Source organism: Pithys albifrons, chromosome 4 (genome assembly GCF_047495875.1).
Source record: "Pithys albifrons albifrons isolate INPA30051 chromosome 4, PitAlb_v1, whole genome shotgun sequence".
NCBI classification, from domain to species: domain Eukaryota; kingdom Metazoa; phylum Chordata; class Aves; order Passeriformes; family Thamnophilidae; genus Pithys; species Pithys albifrons.
This window is the reverse complement of record NC_092461.1, coordinates 2,033,130-2,051,823: the sequence shown is the minus strand read 5'-3', so window position 1 is coordinate 2,051,823 and position 18,694 is coordinate 2,033,130. Positions and strand designations below refer to the sequence as shown.

General features: G+C 38.7%; 1 protein-coding gene across 4 annotated transcripts in view; it reads right to left on the bottom strand.

Moving 5' to 3' along the window:
* Positions 1–18,694, bottom strand: part of KIF13A (kinesin family member 13A) — a 96,086-nt gene that overhangs the window by 33,565 nt on the left and 43,827 nt on the right. For all 4 annotated transcript variants that reach the window (XM_071553193.1, XM_071553194.1, XM_071553195.1 and 1 more), the window contains exons 5-16: positions 16,946–17,038; positions 16,266–16,446; positions 15,370–15,457; positions 13,890–14,024; positions 13,146–13,258; positions 9,033–9,144; positions 7,982–8,194; positions 5,857–5,967; positions 4,578–4,712; positions 3,326–3,456; positions 1,209–1,295; positions 936–1,102 (exon numbers count right to left, since the gene is read on the bottom strand). In XM_071553193.1, coding sequence (XP_071409294.1) covers positions 936–1,102; positions 1,209–1,295; positions 3,326–3,456; positions 4,578–4,712; positions 5,857–5,967; positions 7,982–8,194; positions 9,033–9,144; positions 13,146–13,258; positions 13,890–14,024; positions 15,370–15,457; positions 16,266–16,446; positions 16,946–17,038 — 1,566 coding nt within the window. The remainder of the gene's footprint in view (positions 1–935; positions 1,103–1,208; positions 1,296–3,325; positions 3,457–4,577; positions 4,713–5,856; positions 5,968–7,981; positions 8,195–9,032; positions 9,145–13,145; positions 13,259–13,889; positions 14,025–15,369; positions 15,458–16,265; positions 16,447–16,945; positions 17,039–18,694) is intronic.

Below are 18,694 nucleotides of genomic sequence, written 5' to 3'. Positions count from 1 at the left end.
AAACCATCATGTTGCACTCAACAGCAAAACAAAGCTAAAGAATAAGAGATCAAGAAAAAAAGCAAACAATGAAAAAAGAAAACAGCAAACAATGGAAATACTGTGAAGATATGAAGGAGAACAGAAGCAAATTAACACCATCTACTGTGTTTTCTTGGTCAGTGACCAAAACACAAGGTGTTTGCCTCTCAAATTTTGTTGATTGTAACTGTACAAAGCATTCAGTAGTTTACCAGAATTTTCAGCATTTCTCTGTATCATATTGTATTATATGAACTATGACCTGCCTTCTGGAAATCATGAAAAAAACCCATATTGTTTTATATATACACCATACCATTATTTTACATATACTGTATTTTATTCTGTTTTCCCCAAAAACATTCCAATTTGTTTCAATAAAGGTAAAATGAAATACTGAGTCACCAAGTGTTGAAAACCATGTTAGCTGACATTTGACTATGGGTTTGTTATCATTTCAGTGGGTTTTTCTACTAAGGTTAAAATGGTGTCAGAATATTTGACACAAAAGGAAGCACAAAACTGACTGAGCCATATCTGGTGCAACCTTTTGTCTGCAGTGACTTTGAGAACCAAGAGCTTAGTAAGACTTGATGGTGATTTGACAGGAATATGGTTACAACTCAACTGCTCTATAAAGGAGAGCAGAGGTACAGATAGAATTGGGTGTAAGGGCACAAACCAGCTACTAACTTGTGTATTTATAACTAGTTGTACACATTTTTTTACATATATATATTTATATTTTTTTCATTTATATCCATGCACACACCTAACGTGGTTTCTGCCAAATATCTTACCCTGAAAATGCTCCAAAGCCCCCTGGAACAAATGTACTGTTTGTTTTACTCATAAATTGAGTTCCATGCTGAATTTTTTAAGCAATCCAGAGGAACATTTTTATCTGGCCTTACCATTACTATTCAGTGTCTTCATAATCACTTCCATTTGTGCAAACTCGTAGTTGTAGTCTGGTTCTGAGGAGGCTTCACTGGCTGCATCCACATCATGCTCTCCCAGGGAAGGCTCTTTCTCAAGGTCTTTCAGCCAATCTCGACGTTTCCTCTTTGGTAAATTGATTCTGTGTGAAAAGGGCAACTCAGTTTAGAAACAAGGTTAAGTAGAACAGTGAAGGAAAAGAAATTGGCTGAATGTTAAGTGTCTGGGATATAAATATCAACTATTACCTAAAGAAGTGGTTGTTTCCCCATAATATTCTATCTCCATGCCATAGTTGTGTGACAGAACATACCAGTGCACCATTTACACAGGATCTGAAAGAAGAAAATACAGTTCCAGTGAAACCTTAAAAATAAAAGATTGAAGAGCTACTGTTTCATTGCCAACAGTCATTTGTATCATAAGATGCACAAATCTGACAGGTTCTCATTAAAGGATTAATGGGAAAGTTACTGGCCTGACTTGTGTTGTCAGAATTAGCACCTTTCTCCTCCAGCTTTGGCTGGTACAACTTTCCCATAAACACACAGACAAGCTTGGGTTTGTTTGTAAAGTTTTCTTTAAATGCCCATTTCTCCAGCTGGGTCACTGCCTGTTTCTTATAAACAGTCTGGAAACTTGAATGCATGCAAATTCTACTGATAAAGCTCTCCAAGATACAACTTGGGCAATACAAAGTTGTAAAACATGCTGTTAACATATCTGGCATTCAAGCATAAGAAAGGGTTCTTAGGTCCAAGTTTTATTCTTTCAACAAATGGAGTCTCTATTATTAACAAGGGTCTATTTTTGTGAACATCTGGTATACTGCTGGATTTCTTTGTAGGTTTCTTTGTATTGAAGTTGCAAGCACAAAATGGGGAAAAATGAGCTGTTGAACTTTTGCATACATGAGTCACAAAGCAGAGCATTTTATTTGAAAGGAGAAAAAACTCCAGTGAAATGAAAAAAGCCTTTTCAGATGCAGTGCTCTCATTTCAGCTGTCCCTCTCATGTAAGTCAACACAAACATGTAAGCATTTCATTTTAAACCAGATTTTTATTTAATTTTTTTCCCATGAAATTTGGGTAATTTCTGTTGACACTGGTATTTTAAGAAGAGTTATTTAAATCAGACAGGACTGAAAGAAAATATGTATTTTCCACTAACATGTGCCTATGTTCTTGCCAGTCAAAATGACTGATTTTCAGTACAGTAACTCAACCACCACAAGTCTGAATCCCATCTCTCTGAAATTTTGTACTGTGGGTTGCAGAAGAAAACGCATTTTACTAAAGGCAGAGTGAAAGATTTTTAGGCATCTCTCAAACTTTAGTTTCTCATTCTGATACCAATCTCTACATTATTTACATATTCACATTTCAAACAAGCAGCATGACTATTAACTAGGACAAAGGCCCTGCTTATCACGTGCCATTGGAGATGATGTGACAAAGACATTTAAAATTCCACCCAAGAAGCCACAGTGCCCCTGGAAAGAAAAATCATTAAAATACAGAAATAGAAGCAAAAGGTGAAATGCAACATTGCATTGCATACTAACTAGACACAACATTAATTAAGAATTTAGAAAAGGATTCAGATCTCTAGAACACCTCTTTCTCACAAAATACTGAACTTTACAACAGGAACTACTCACAAGGTGAAATTTGTTTTCCCCCATCAAGACACAGCCTATTATTCCATGAGGTCAGGACAGCCAACAGCATCTCAGTGACCTTGTTACTGCTCAAGATACAGCCAAGCAGTGGCCCCTCATTCACAGCATCACAGAATCAACTGGGTTGGAAGAGACCTCTGAGATCATCAAGTCCAACCCTTGATCCAACCCCACTTTGATTACACTCAGTGCCACGTCCAGTCTCATCTTAAAAACCTCCAGGGTTGGAGAATCCACCCCCTCTCTGGGCAGCCCATTCCAATGCCTGAGCACTCTCTCTGCAAAGAATTTCTTCCTGATATCCAACCTAAACCTCCCCATGCAAAGCTCACGCTGTGCCCTCTTGTCCTACTGTTGGTTGCCTGAGAGAAGAGACCAATCCCCACCTGGCTACAACATCCTTTCAGGGAGCTGTAGAGAGTGTTAAGGTCTCCCCTGAGCCTCTTCTTTCTACCAAACCCCTTCTTGTGATGCCAAACCACTGACACATGTGCCCATGTGTGGAGAAATCTTAGTTTTAATCACTGAATTTCACTTCTATTTGTTAAAGTCAACTATATTGAAGCTCCTCATTGATCAGAACATAAGACACTTCTGTCTGTGTAAATTAAAGGTGCATGAAAGTTATCTCCTGGCAAACAAAAGCAAACACTTCAGGGGAAAGTGCTGCTGATCTTCCTTACCTTGCATTCTCTTTTGGTGTGAGTGTAACTTCTCCATCCAAAGCAATGTCAATCTCACAGTGTTCTGGTTGGATTCCTATGCCAAAGAGCTGGATATCCTGAGAGGTATCTGCACCCACTCTTGTGTGATCCTGGAAAACAAGGTGCTACTGAGAGACAAGCAAACCATCAGGGTTGAGATAACTAAGAAAATATTAACTAAAGCACTGGGACTGCACAGCCTGTGACTTTCCTTTGCTCAGCACTTCAGTACAGCAGAAGTGCCACAGCAGATCTGAGGACCAACAGTCCCACATGAATCGTTATTCTGTTCCTCATCTTCACACAGTTTTAGATAAATCAAAATAAAGCAGTTGACACATGAATTCTGATTTTAAAATATTCTCATACCATGCCTGGACACAAGTAATAAACACAAAAATAGTGAAGAAAATCAGTCATGTCATATAGTCATATTTAAAAGGACAGAATGGATAATAAAACAAGGTACAGAGTTCTCTGCTTTTCAGAAAACAGCAACTCAACCAAATGGTCTCTACATAATTTCAAGCCATATTTTAAGTTCTGCTGAAATAGTTTATTTTGTTGTTGTTGGAGAAGTTGGACTTTATTTGCCAGTATTCAAATACAGAAGCCCTATCTCAGTCACTGAAGCAGAAAAGTAGCTATAAAAATAGACAGGATAGTCTTTCATTTATTATTGACAAGCAGCTCACATTTCCTGACAACTCGGTGTGTATTTCACACCACTCTGACATGAGATTGTGCTGAAGAGAATGGTATGAGTTAATAATATCAGGAAAACACATTTCTGTAAATTTTTAACAGTGCTTTTTTTTAACCTTCTTTCTCATAAGCTTTTCTGTCATTGAAGACTATGCTTCTCTTACTGGTTACTCCTAAACATCATCTCTATTATAAAATCATTGAATATTTACAGCAATCCTCAGCTCCAAACAAGAAGCAGCATCCAACATGAGGCTCTTGCTTTAAGTTCAGCTCAGAAAGCAATTCCATGCACATTCTGTCTGGAAAAACTAGAGTTGGTATCGACCCTGGCACACACTGAGCACTTTTTGCACTGTTGACAATCAGCAGATCAATCAGGAAAACAGCAAAGCTGAACTGCAAAGGGAGAGCAAAAGCCTGAACAGTAGGAGGAGGTCTATCTTATTTTGCTGCAACAAATTGAGCCAGAATTTCCAAGCAAGTGCCCTTCTGTTCTGTGTGAAGCCCCTTTTCTCATCCTTACCTTTAAATAGTAAACCAGAAGCTCATTGAGTGCAGGGTCTGCGTTCAGGTTCACCAGGTAACACTTGTCATCCCCCACCTTGATGCCTGAAGACTCCAGGGATATCCCCATGCTCTCCAGCTGCCTCTGCCTCTCCTGCAAGCACAAAACCAGGTTCATCTTGCCTAAGAGACAAGCCCAGAGCAACTAAAGCTGAAGATGCACATGCATTCATTTCTCACTACCAGACACTGCTGATACCACAGGGTCAATACAATTTATTTTCACACCCCAACCATTAAAAGTTACATCTGCTACTCAAACTCCACTTCCCCAAAGTGAGACTTAACTTCCTTAAGCACTCCTATTAAATTTATTAGACTCATTAAGCAGCTCTGTTATTAGAGCTACTTGTAAGTGACACAGTGAGGTTTTGAGTCTCTATGTTAGTAAAAACAGAGTCTCAGTTCCAATAAGTTCAAACATAATCACAGTCATAAATAGTTTAGAAAATAGCATGCCACTGCTTATTCTTTTGCAGTTCATTATTAATTCAGCCAAAGCATCTACCTGATCACACCACATCTGTCTTTTGTTTTGCTACAGTTTGGGTGTTGGGGTTTTTTGTTTGGTTGGTTAATTTGGTTTTTCCCCTTGCCATTTTTCCTTTTTTTTTTTTTTAAGTTTTTTTACACAGTGTTTGCACCAAAACATTCTTCTGGAACACTAGGACTAGAAAAGAAAACCAAAAATGCTTATTCTACAAATCACAGATGGTGGAAATGATGGAAAAGTACATTGGAATCCAAAAGTCTTATTTTAAATACAATAATAATAATAAACAAACATCAGTGACTACATGTATGCATTTTCCTACTCTGGTTAGGAAATCACTAAAAGCAAAAGCAACAAATACCACCCACAACTCTGATCCACTTGTAATTCTTCACTTTCTTGGTCACTTCAAGGGAAACACATCCAAGATCCCACTGTGGTCTTAATAAAAAAATCAGCTGCTCAAACTTATTTTGATGCTTTATTTTAAAATCAGATATCAGGTCTTATCAAGGATATCATGGCACAGCTAGAATTAGTCTGAGGAAATTTAGACTTATAAAATTGCCAACAAACAAACAAACCCACCCCAAAACTAGAAACAAGGGAAAAAGAGAAAAATTGAGAGGAATTTGAAATAGCTGGTGGGGAAAAAAGCTACTAAACAGTCAACTGAAGCTCATGAAATTCAGCTGACTTGCACTGTATGATTATCTGGCTTTTCCCCTCAAAACTTCTGAAATACCTGTGCAATTTCTTCTGTTTTCCTCAGCTTTTCTTCCCAGGTGACTGTAAGCTCTTTTATTAGTTTTTCAGATTCTTCCAATTTTTCTTTCAGTTCTGGTGCCTTCATGGCCTAAAAGATAAAAATGACCAAAACCCTCAGGGACTCTTCCCACTGCAGAGTCTGCTTTGCACAAAGAAACTGAAGGCACCAACATAATATCAAATAAAATAAGTATAGATTGCTACTATAGATTTTTTTCCCAGGTTTTTCATGGTAGGAGGTGAAGAAACAGGTCACTGTTTCCATCAGAGGCTGATGGAATGAACACAACAGGAAACAAAAGCAAAGGGCTTGGATAAATCCAGTGCCAAGGAACAATTCAGCAGCCTGGTCTGTAACTGTATAACTGTTTTTAACAGGAGGTAGAAAACACTTTAAAAAAAAATAATTAGTAATACTTTGGACACCTTCCTACTGATTGTGTTCAGCTGCAGCCTGCCAAGAGAATTAACAACATGCCACCATAATATTTTCCAATTTAAAATAATGGATTATTTAAAATAATGGATTAGAACCATTCCTTATTTATGAAGAAAGTGAATGGCTCTTTTTCCTTAAAGCAGGTTTTCCCATTTCAGTCTATAAGGAACTGTTCATATGAGGAACAATATTCCTTAAAGGAATATGAAGTTTAAACACCACACAAATTTACCCTCAAACACACTCCTGTTCTTTTTCCAGGAGTATTTTTTGTCCTGCCTGAAAAGATAAAAATGTTTTCCTACCTGTTAAGTGCCTAATTTGTCCAGATATCACCAAGTAAACTATCCTACCCATACACTTTACTCTGCAATTAGAATATAAATCTAAGATAAGCATCAATTACATAGTGTTAACTATTAAGGTAGTGAAGTAAACTGTTCATGGTTTTAAGTATTGAATTTTTGATATTTTTGAATAGAGTCTCACAAATGTCAGAGAGAAATGTCCCATATTTTGTGGCCTGATACCAGATTTATAACTTTTCACATTTCTATTTGGGATCAGATCAACCAAAGCAAAAGAAAAAATTCTGTTACCAAGTGCACACAATGAAGTTGTATGTTAGCCCTGCTCTGTGCTTAATCAATTATTGTTTGAACTCAAAAACTGTCTAGTTTTTCATGGATCACCATCAGTACAATGTTGTCCTTATTTAAAAGTTATTGAAAAAATAAACACACATTATGTTGGATTGAGGAAATGCTGTTAGTTATTTAAAAAATAAATAAAATAAAAATGGCTGCCAGACTCTTTCTCATTTTGTAAGAAAACTGGTCTTGCAGACAGAATGTGACACACTTGGCTGTAATAATGCCAAGGTCATGGGTTCAATCCCCTCTGTGGGCCACTGACTTAAGAGTTGGACTCCATGATCCTTGTGGGTCCCTTCCAACTCAGAATAATCTGGGATTCTGACTTGTCCTGGGTTGAGCTGACAAAATGCCAACTGTCCAGGACAGAGTGAAAGGGTTCCTCCTCCCCCCAACCAGCCAAGGGAAAAAGAAGAGAGAGAGAAAAGAAAAACCCTCAAAACCAGGTTTATGCTGGAACTAACTACATGTATTTATACAGAGAAGAGAAAATTAAGAGGATACTACAATATAACACACACTTACACAAGTTACATGTATATATAACAAGGCATAACTTCCCACTCCCCAATTAATACAAAGCCCATTACTTTAAATTCATAAGCACTCTAAAAGACACTCAGCAAGAAAGAGAAAGTATAAGAACAAAATGTTTTTACTTCCCTGAATGCAAACAAAATGCAAGCACAGGAACAGGAGCAGGGCCCAGCATAGTAGAGGAGCTGCTGGATGTCCTCCTCTTAGTGCAGCCAAGATGGAACTAACTAAGCCACTCTCACACACTGGATTTTACACTCTTTGAGATAATGTAGTATGGTATGGAATACAATATTATTGGCTGGAAGAAGTCAGCTGTTAGCTGGCTCAGCCCAGCTCAAATCAGCTGACAATCCTAGGCCTAGCTGAACTTTAAAACCTAAATTTAGGCCCACCTGGCTAAACCCATAACATGACTCTACATTAAATTTGCTTGGGAAACTGCCTTTCTGTTGTGCTGTAAGTGATGTTACCTCAGCTTGGGAGAGCTGTTCCTTCAGTTTCTCCACCTCTTCCCGCAGTTCCCTGATGACCCTGGCGTTCGGATCCTCGTTCACCACGGCGTGATTCACGATCCTCTTGGCTCTGTCTGCGTATCTCAGAGTGGAGAGAGTTTCTTCATAATTATCTGCTGCTGGGCTGATTGTGGCTATCATGGCAGTTTGGCTGTTCCCTCCCAAGTTGTCCTGTAAGTGCAGCCACAGAAAATGGAAGGGTTAAAAATACTCAGAATATAAACTAATCAGTATGTTCCAAAACCATTCCCAGCCACCTCTACCACCTTTGAGTCCATCACAACTGAAAATAGTCAAATGGGATTTTACACAGAATTAACACACTTAGATGTCCTTATGTAATGGTTTGACCCATGACTTCCTCAGTAACCATTGTATCTAAGGAAGTTACAAGTATTCCACACGTGTCTTCCACGTAGCAGTGGGGGAGTGGTTGTTTTTTTTGCCTTCCTTGGCTGAGGAGCTGGAGGGAGGTGGTTGAAGCCTGGTCCCTCCGGTGCCTGGTGGTTCTCCTGTCCTGGGTGAGATTGTTTCATTCTTGTTCCCCTTCCTTGAGGTTTTTAATTGTGTTTCTTTTGATTCATTCGGTTTCTTTGGGTTGGGTTGGTGTCTTCCCTATTTCCCAGCTAATCAATCCCCTTTTCTCCCTTCCCCTCTCCCCTGGGAGGTGGGATCCTATGTGTTGTGTATACAGTGTGGTTTGTAAATGTTAGTAAATATAATTTATTCTTTTTATTCAGTTCAGTTTCTTTAGAGTGCGTTTCTTTTCAGGTTTTTTTTCCCTTTCCTTTGCTGGGAAGGTTCTGGGAGGGGGAAGGGGGGGGGCCAGTCCAGGGTTGGCAACAGCTGGGCCAAACCTGCGACACCTTATTACTTGGAATAACTTATAGCTCTGAGAGTTCCTTTCCTCATCTCTTTGAAAAAAGGGTTAAGTCTGTGTACACAAAGGAATCCTACAAACTACTAAGTTGACATCTTATGAACATGGTGAATGGAAAATATACATTACCTTGAGAAGCCAAGTGAGTACAGAGTCTCTGTAAGGCACAAACTTGTTTTTCCCCTTCCCTGCTGCTTGGTCAGCAAGTGATGATATAACCAAGCCCAGTGTTGAGAGTGATCTATAAATGCAAAACAGCAGAGCAGCTTTAGCATATATTTCAGATGGAGATTTAATAAAACACAGAAAAAGGGATTGCTCTGCAGAACTTCACATCCAATTTGTAAAATATCACAGAATAATTTACGCTGGAAATGGCCACAGGAGATCAGTTTGTCCATTGCTCAACAGAAAGCCACTCCAGAGTTGGGAGAAAACCAGCTAAGTTGTTAATTTTGGTACATACACAACTCCTGCCACCAGAGGTAACTGCACTAACAAGCTGTGCAAAGTAGATGTGCATTACATTGGCTAATTCTTATACAACCCTGTGTAAATTTTAAGTGACACCAGAGCTCTTGGGGTGAGTATGTTTAAGATAATGAGCTGGTTGAGGAGCCTGAGAACATTAAACAGATGCCTAAAGGGGTTTAAAACAGACATTGCTGAAGCCCAAGAGTATCCTCATGTCATACTCACACTCAAACATCCAGCTACTCTATAAATACCAAAGAAAACTTCATCAGCACTGCAATTAGTCAAATAAATCTTTAATTGTACTGTTCCACTACGTCTGTTTGGGTTTTCTTTTCAAAAAAGTAGTACTATTTTAGTTCATAGGCAGCATTTGCACAATTCTTGTAACAGAGCCCGAGTGCTGCTTCAAACTGCCAGTGGTTCAAAAATAACACTTATAAAATGACAAAAGGGTTGCAAAAGAATATTTCAAGGAAGATATCCAAGACTAAGGTAACAAAAAATATTACATGTATCACAAAATATTGAATATAAATATAGAATAGGCCTGAGAGGAAAATTAAAATAAAAAGAAGTTTAAGGGGAGGGTATGTAATCTGATCTCCCAAGAGAGCTCTCTCTACTCTGTGAATTTGTCTGTAGGATAATTTTCCAATTCACCTCTGAGAAATACACAGAAAAAAAAAGACAATTATAGTTTTGTGACCTGAAGAAAAGCCTAATAACTTCTGAAGGTTTGTGGGGGAAAGGGAGAATTAATTCTTGCCTCCAGTCTCTGCTCTCCAGAGACAGAGATGACAGGTTGCTAAACATGTGAGAGCAAATGGGAGGGTGCTCTGTGCTGCTCTGGAGCCACCTCCTCCAGTCCAACCAGTCCACTCTCAGAGGGAATAAATTAAAAAAACTCCCTGGACTCTTGTCCTCTGAGGCCTCTTTCCCTCTTGGCATAAGGGAAATGTGAAAACCAAAGCCAAACCCTGAGGGTGGGGGAAGAAACGGACTGTCAGAAGAGAAATAGGAAGAGCAGGGATTTAAAAGAACCTGTGAATGAAAACTATTTCACAGCAGGGCTGCAACACCAATTTGAGTTATGGGCACTGCATTTTAATGAACAGGAAATTACAAGCTACAGGATACTAACATGGGATTAAAAATGTGATAATGCTGATTTCATTTTAAGACTAACTGTTAACATCTGCAATAAAAGCCAAACTGGAGTCATTCATGCACTCTGCTTGAGATTTCGTAACATGAAGCTGTTTAAGACTTTAAGGAAAGCAGCAAAAGAAATGGCAGTAAAATAATTACAGGACTCAGAGGCTGCTTTGCCTCATGCTGAATGATGCACCAGAGATCTGTCATTACTTTGATCCTATCTCACACTACTCATTTATAATGAATCAACCAGAAGGTCCAAACCCACAGTGCTCAGCACACTGAGACAGCTCAGAAGCAGCAGAGGGGACTTAAATGGGGCAAAATTACAGGAAAGTGCCATTTCTACCAAGTTCTCCTTGTCCCTGTTCCTCAGGCATGGCCAGGCTGCCCTTGGTGGGCACTGGGAGGTTGGCACAGTCTCCCCATGGGACAGAGTCAGCAGCATCCAAAGTCCAAATGTCCCAAAATGACCCTCATTCCAACCACTTCTGCACAATTCACAAGCAGAACCCACTTTTCTATTAATTAATTCTGAATACAAAAAACCCTCCCTCAAATCAGTTTGGAGCCAGACCTGTCCCAACCTATTCCTTGTCCCACCTACAATTTAAAGGCTTCTTTTTGTTCTCAAGTTAAAATGGTAACAGCTCTGATTTTATTAATCAGAGTTAAAACTGCAGACTGCTCAGAGAAAGTGGTTTTTTTGGAGGCACTAATTGTCAGTTTGTTTATTCTGCTTCCTCCTACTACTGTTCTAGAAATTCTTTGACTACACCACAAAGAGTTGTGTACTTCCCTTTCTACAGTGGGTATGGGAACCAGCAGTTGTGTGGAGGAACTTTCCTATGAGGTATGGCAAGTCTCCCAAAAAACACCTTTATTAAGACAACTCCAGGTCAGCTCTGAGAAAAAGACCAGAAGAATCTCCACTACAACTTTATGTTGACACAAAATGACACATCTCTCCCTTGTTTCACAGAATCACAGAATATCCTGAGCTAAACAGGTGCTACCAATACATGTCACTGCTTTTATTATAAAAGAAAAAGGATAAGGAGCTGACATAGTAAGGTTTATGGTTTAAATATACTACATCACTCCAGAAAAGATTATTACCTTGCCCTGACAAGTAAGATGCATCATCACACCCTAAAGAAGGTCACACACAAAGTTCTCTAAAGAACTAGTCTAATAAAATATGTCCATCAATTGAGGCTTAAAAAGTCATTCATTAAAACCTGAAAAGCAAAAATTTAAGAGAAGACACCAAGCACAGCACTAAGAATTCTCTTTTGCCCATCAGTTCCAAAAGATATTTCATAGAGAATGCTTAATAAATGGACTAAGTAATAAAGATTTGTATCATATAGAATTTAATTGAATTGAAAATGTAGAGCTGTCCGTTTTTCTTTTTAAAATATTTTCTTTTCTAGAAAGGTTTGGTGCTTTTATTTGAAGTTCTGTACTGTCCAAGGGGCTCAACCACCACCCCCTACAGCAATGATTCCATACAACTTTAACATTGAATAAACATCCAAATAGGAAAAAAACCACCTGAAGTCTTTCTGTATCTACAGCTACACTTGCTATTTGTTAATAGCTGTTGAGAGAGTTGGCATTTGAATTCTTTCCCAAGGATTAGAAAGAAACATTTATTTTCACCTTTGTTTATGCAAAATACAAATAGAGTTTCTAGTACAACCAAAGTGAACACAACCAGTAACCTGTGGCATAAGGTTACAAAGTCTGCCATTAGGCAAACAGAGCCTCGTATTTTTGTTTCACCAGGACTACACTGGTTGTGGCTACAACTGTGATGCATTAAACATAAAGTAGATGAGAAATTCAGCTACAGAGAGCAAACATGTTCAAACTCAGCAGGAGGTAAATTCAAATCATTCCAACTATGAATGCTTTTCATACACACTTTGGGCTGTCATTGTTAACGTAAAATATCAGAATATTTTGTAACATTTTAAAATTAAATGGAAAAACCAGTAGCTTTAAATGCAACAGTCTTTATTTCCCAGAAGATCAGTATATTTAAGACAGTGGTAATAGTGTGCTAAATTCTTGCTTTTGGACAATAACACAGTAATTATGGCTAAAAAAGTGCTTTGAAACTTTCCATTGCTTGAGCACAAATGCCCAAGGCAATGCTAAACCAACACAGCTTCATCCTGATCCGATTTTCTTAAACTGTGCATTATATCCTTACATGTTTTAATTCCTGTTGGAACAAAGCCATTCAACTCTGCATTCTTCCTTGAGCAGATGATGAGACAAACTCAAGAGCCTGGGGACAGGGCGGATGAATGAATGAATGAATCACAAAAGGTAAATGCTTAATTAAAGAGTGCTGTTGTCACTTTTTCCAGATAAAATTCATCTGGCCCTCCTCTGAGTCAAGCATGAATCAGGAGCCCTGTGCCAATGGGAGGAGACACGTGGTGCCCAGCTCAGAGCAGCTCAAAGAGCCATATTGAACTGCTCCTGATGAAGCTCATTTGGGCTGAGCTGTGACAGAACACCAGCAGAGGAGGCCAAGGAAACACCAGGGATTCCTTCAAGATCAGGCTTTGCAATCTCTGTATCCTGATGCCTTACTTGTTTATGTTGCTGCCTTCCTTCAGGCGTTCTCCTGCAGCTCCTGTTTTGGACACTCTCTCACTCCCAGCCAAGTCCACCAGGCTGACCTTGCTGACCTTCTCTCCAGAATTCTGCACAAATAGGACATGGGAGAACAACAGCTTAGAAACACTGTGACACTGGCACCATGAAACAACGTTCTTCAGAATAATGTGGGTTGAAGTGTTAAATTCAAGACATGAGAGAAGGAATTGTTAGAATTTTTATAGCTCTTAAAAAGTCATCTATATATTTTACAGTAAAGGCCTGGAGCAGTAAGGAAGCAGAATCAGCTGTGTGCCCAGAGAGGGGGTGGATTCCCCATCCCTGAAGGTTTTTCAACTGAGCTTGGCCGTGGCACTGAGTGCCATGATCTGGTAAAGGGAGTTGGACCAAGGGTTGGACTTGATGATCTCGGAGGTCTTTTCCAACCCAGTTGGTTCTATCATTCTATGATCAATAACCTCACTGGCAGAGTGGGACATTAAAATACAGCAACTCCAGCCACAGTTAAGACCTACAAAGGTTTTATGGTGCCAATAGAATCTTATAAAGTGATCCAAATGTTTGCTTTATCTGGTGTGCTTCCTCATTCCTCCAGGGGTCCCTCAATCATGATCACTGCACCCCATGGCACCAAGCACAAGGTCAACACACAGCTAAGCAGACTACGTAGAAGAGGAAGGAAAAGGAAGAATCCACTTCATAAATTAAAATACATACACCAGACTGCAGGTCATAGAGGGTCTGAGTCACTATAATGTTGAACACAGCATGAGAGCGGCTGCTCTCCTCGTTCATGTTGGTTGCAGCAACAGTCCGTGATTTGTTTCCCTCTGACATCAGTGACTCAATATCCTGGGGCAAAAAAGAGCAAAAAGTGATGCTGGGATAAAGGCAACTACTGTGCTTGCTGGACAGAATTCCCACCTAGATGGAAGGGTGTGTACCTGTGAGACAGAGCAAGAAAGGAAGGTAGAAACAATGAGAAAGTTCTTTGCACATTTTGGGATGTGGTTGAGGTGGCACAGAGGGTAAGTCCACAGAACAATGTTCAATTTGAGGGGCTGCACTTAAAAGTCCAGCAACTACAGTCAATGCACCTTCTCCTCGTCTGCTGTTGAAATATGCTGGCAACATCCACATTAAAAATCATATCTTTTAATGCCACTAATCAGGCCACTTATGGAAGTGAACACAGGGCATCTCTTTCCTGAACTGCACTAATTCTGTCTTCACTTAATTGGTTGGAAATGTCACCTCCCTTGAGCCTGTACCTTCCCACATATGTAAAACTGTGCTCAGTCTGATATATGTGCTTGTTGAGCCTTCCAAAACAGTTTCAGAAGTCAGCAGCCAAAAACTGAGCATGAACAACACTTAGTAGAGTTTGAGCAAAGAAGGTGGGCTTCCAAAGTAAGTAATTCATCATAAAAACTGCAAAAGCAGTGTGGTAACATCAATAACCTACTGGCAGAGTGGGACATTAAAACACATCAACTCCAGCAACTGTTAAGACCTACAAAGGTTTCATGGTGGCAATAGAATCTTACAAAGTGATCCAAATGTTTGCTTTCTCTGGTGTGCAAAAGCAGTTTTTATAACTCTATAATATATGCACAGATGCTTCAGAAAAATAAAACCTCCAGAAAAAGTCAGAATGGTTTCCACATAATATTAAATATTATGTGGAAACATAATATTTTAAAAAAATTTAAAAAAAATTTAAAAAAAATTTATTGAATATTTTAAAAAAAATCCAAATCAGATTTCCAAATCAGTTTCCTCATAAAAAAGAGAGGCCTATGCATAAAACTGAAGTGCTTTAATTATTTCCCTTGCAGCTACAGTAGTTCATTGGCTTCTGCAATATTGATTTATTTCAATGTGTTTTGGTAAATCAAGTAGGCTCAGATGCTGCTGTGATTTAAGTTATGAATTACCTATAAACACACCTACATAAAATAGAAGGTAATATTCAACAACAAACCCAAAGAAACTCATGCTGGAAAACTAATATTCTTAATTTAGAAGCCTCCTATTTCCTGTGTCAAGCAAACATTGTGCTCATGGTTTACACTATACACATTGAAACCTGCAAAAGAGTGAGATACCACTAATATAAAATACACCTCTTATAAGATTCTGAGTGTTTGTGTGCACAGGTGTTTAATTTATGAACTTGTGAGGGGTTCAGACTCACCTCAAAGTTTGTGACAGCCAACTGGGACAGACCATCCACGTACGGCCCCAACACTTTGTGCTCTCGGACCTTAAGGGACTGACGACTCCTATGGGATAAAAGAGACTTTATGTACAATCTACTGTGGATCTCCAAAAGCTGTTGGATGAAATAGGTATGTTTTATACAGCAGAAGTCAATTTATGTCCTTTAGAATTGTAACAGGAGGAAAAAAGGATTCCAGAATTTGTAACGATAAAGACTCAAACCAATCTAAGTGGTTTTAATTTGTAAACATGAATTATTTTTAATGCACCTCCCACCCCGGTATTTGTGGCTGCAATAAAACCTGAAATACCTTATTTGGCAGAAAGAATAAAAAGGAAACTAAAAATCCTCCCCTCAGAAGCTTCAATTCTTCTTCCATTTTCTACATTTTACTGACACATACCAAGTAAGTCTCAATTCTACCTTTTTAACTAACTTGCACACCTCTTCACCCTCTGCATTTAATTTCAAGAATCGAAATATATACCACATATATCAATGCTCAGCTGAAAAAACCCTATCAAACTGCCTCTTACATAGAAATCTCCAAGGCAAAGAGCCTAACCAGTGTTTCTGTGTGGACAAAAGAGAAGAAATGCCCGAGTGTATTCAAAGTGTCACCCTTCCACATTCAAAGAGTTCAACACCTAAACCATGAGAACTGAGCTGTAAATAAGCTTCAAATCCCTTGTAACTGATGAAAATTATTACCTGAATACTGTTTGGATCACACAGCAAAAATACCCCAGAATTTATTTTCACACATCTTGCTTCCTGGTGCTCAACTATTTCATCCAGTATTTTGTTTGCATCCTAAGGATGGTCTCCTAATGTTGAAGTTGATTCCCACCAGTCACTATTTCACTCACCCTTTTGGGTCAAGCAGATCTCTGACTTTCTCATTGTAGATTTCCATATAGGACACTTCCACTTTAAAAGTGTGAGATTCATTTTCTTCCCCAGAGATTCTCTGAAATAAAGCACAACAGAGCCGTGGGATCAGACCCAGCTGCTCTGCATTGCCCATCATTGAAAAGGATTTTCCTGAACCTAAAGGGAAAAAAAGGAGAGGGAAATGCTTTAGAGTGCAATTTCTGATGAACTCCTATGTTCAAGAAGCATATGTTTTAATTCTCTTTTTATTCCTCCAGAAGCACATATCAGAACAACATGAAATGCTATTCCAGACAGAAAACTTGCTCTTGGGACTACAAGGTGCAGGCAAACCAAAAAAAAATTATCTTAAAGGTTTCTTTCAGCAGGAACATTAGTTGGGACTCCTTGGAACACAAAGACTGACTGAGCCTTCAGTAGGAACTACTCCTTGTAGGCTCTGAAAGCAGCCCCAACAAGCAGCAACCAGGATTATATTGACCCAGGTGCTTTTAAAAACTCTATGTTGTCACTGGCTGTGTCAAATGCTTCATATGTAATATTATAATATTTTAAAATACCATTTTGCAATGTTATCTAGCTTAATATTTCTGTTTTGCCCTTCTCACTCCCCATGTGCACAGAGTGTTCTTCCCCTTTAGCACAGAACACTCACCTGTCTGTCCATAGGCAAAAATACAAGCATTATATCCCTGAAAGGCCTTTTCAAGAATTCCTTCTCCAAGGCACTTGAACACCACTTCTTGACCTAGAAAACAATGGGGTTTGTTTATTATAAATAGAATAACATACTAAAATTAACTGAAAACATGAATAAAAAAAGCTTGCATGTTATTTTTTTTCTATTGACAGCACTGGTGAATGAACAAGTGATTTCACACACAACTGAGTGACAAATTCAGAACTGTTGCCTGAACACAGTGGAGCAGTTTAATTATACTGCTGATTGCAGTTCTTCAAAAGATGCCATGTAAGTTGAATGCTTAGAAAATAACATGGATGTCTAAATTTTTTATTATTTACATGTTGGTTTTGCAAGTGATGTGCATTATTTAATCACAAACTATAGCCAGGAGAGTTCTGCAACAGAATTGCAATGAAACCCCATTAGAGAACTGAGCCATTGGAGGCACAACAAAGATCTTGCAGGAATATCAGAAGTTGTTCTCTTGGGAACTGACCTCGGGTTTCATTTCCCCCTGTGGCAAGGTGATACTGGAACCCAGATAAGAGCATTCCAATGACATTCAGGGAGGAAATGCATTATTAGGAGGCTGTCACACTTCCACAGAGCTGTTCCAGGATATATTCTGCCAAATCCATAGTCTGAAACATCAGCTGCAGAATTTCAGGGTCTGAAAAGTGTCTCCCTGTGCCAGGCAGATTTCAGACAGGGGTTGGGTTTGGTTGTTTGTTTTTTGTTTGTCTGTTTTCGTTTTGTTGGGGATTTTTTGTTTTGTTTTGTGTGGTTTTTTGTTTGGTTTAGTTTTTTGTTGTTTTGTTTGGTTTTAGGGGTTTTTTTGTTTGGTTTTCTTACTATGAAAGCCCAGAATTTGTACACCACAAAGAGGGTCAATGGGTTGTCTGCTCTGAGTTCTGATCAGAGAATTACACCCAAAACAAGCAGAGCTGAGCTAAGAACAGTATTTGTTCCCCTTCCAGTGTTATATGTTACAAAACTGTGCATGCTCATAATAAAAACAAGCTACAGAATCCCTTAGAGTTAAATATCTGGGAAAGAACCCAGTTTGAATCTCCCAGGCAAAGCTGGATTTATTCTTCAGAAGAAACTTAATTTTCCAACTGTCAACACGAACTGAAAGTCAATTGGACGCTGATACATAATTTTAAAATGGCATTTTTATTACATATTTTAAGAACTCAGCAATATCAACATAGACAAATAGATCATTAAAGAGTGTTGTTTATAGTAACCAGTCAAATTATCGTGGAATAAAATAAGATTTGGGTTTAAGTGCAGTCACAGAAAAGAACACAAAATGGTAAACTTCAATTATGGGTATTTTATTATGGGTATTTTATTAATTTTCAGCTGTACTGTTGAAGGCAAGTTTTTCATCCATGAGATTTTGATTTTTTTCATTGAGAAACCTCACTGTTTCCCCTGTGAATTTGAAAGTGGGTTTGCAAACTGACTACAAAATTTGTAATATTCAGAATTATGTCCATGTGCATTTAATATCCAAGGAAATAATGCAGATCCATTGTCTGGACTGCACATGGGCCAGGATCTCCCACCTGCTCATCCCTTGGAGGAAAGGGGAGCAAAGCCTGGTGTGTTTTTCTTGCAGAGCAGAAACAGCTTAAATGTTACTCCAAATTACAGACAAGACACTTGTCTGCTCAAAATCCACAACTCACCATCTCCCAGGAGGGTAGAACT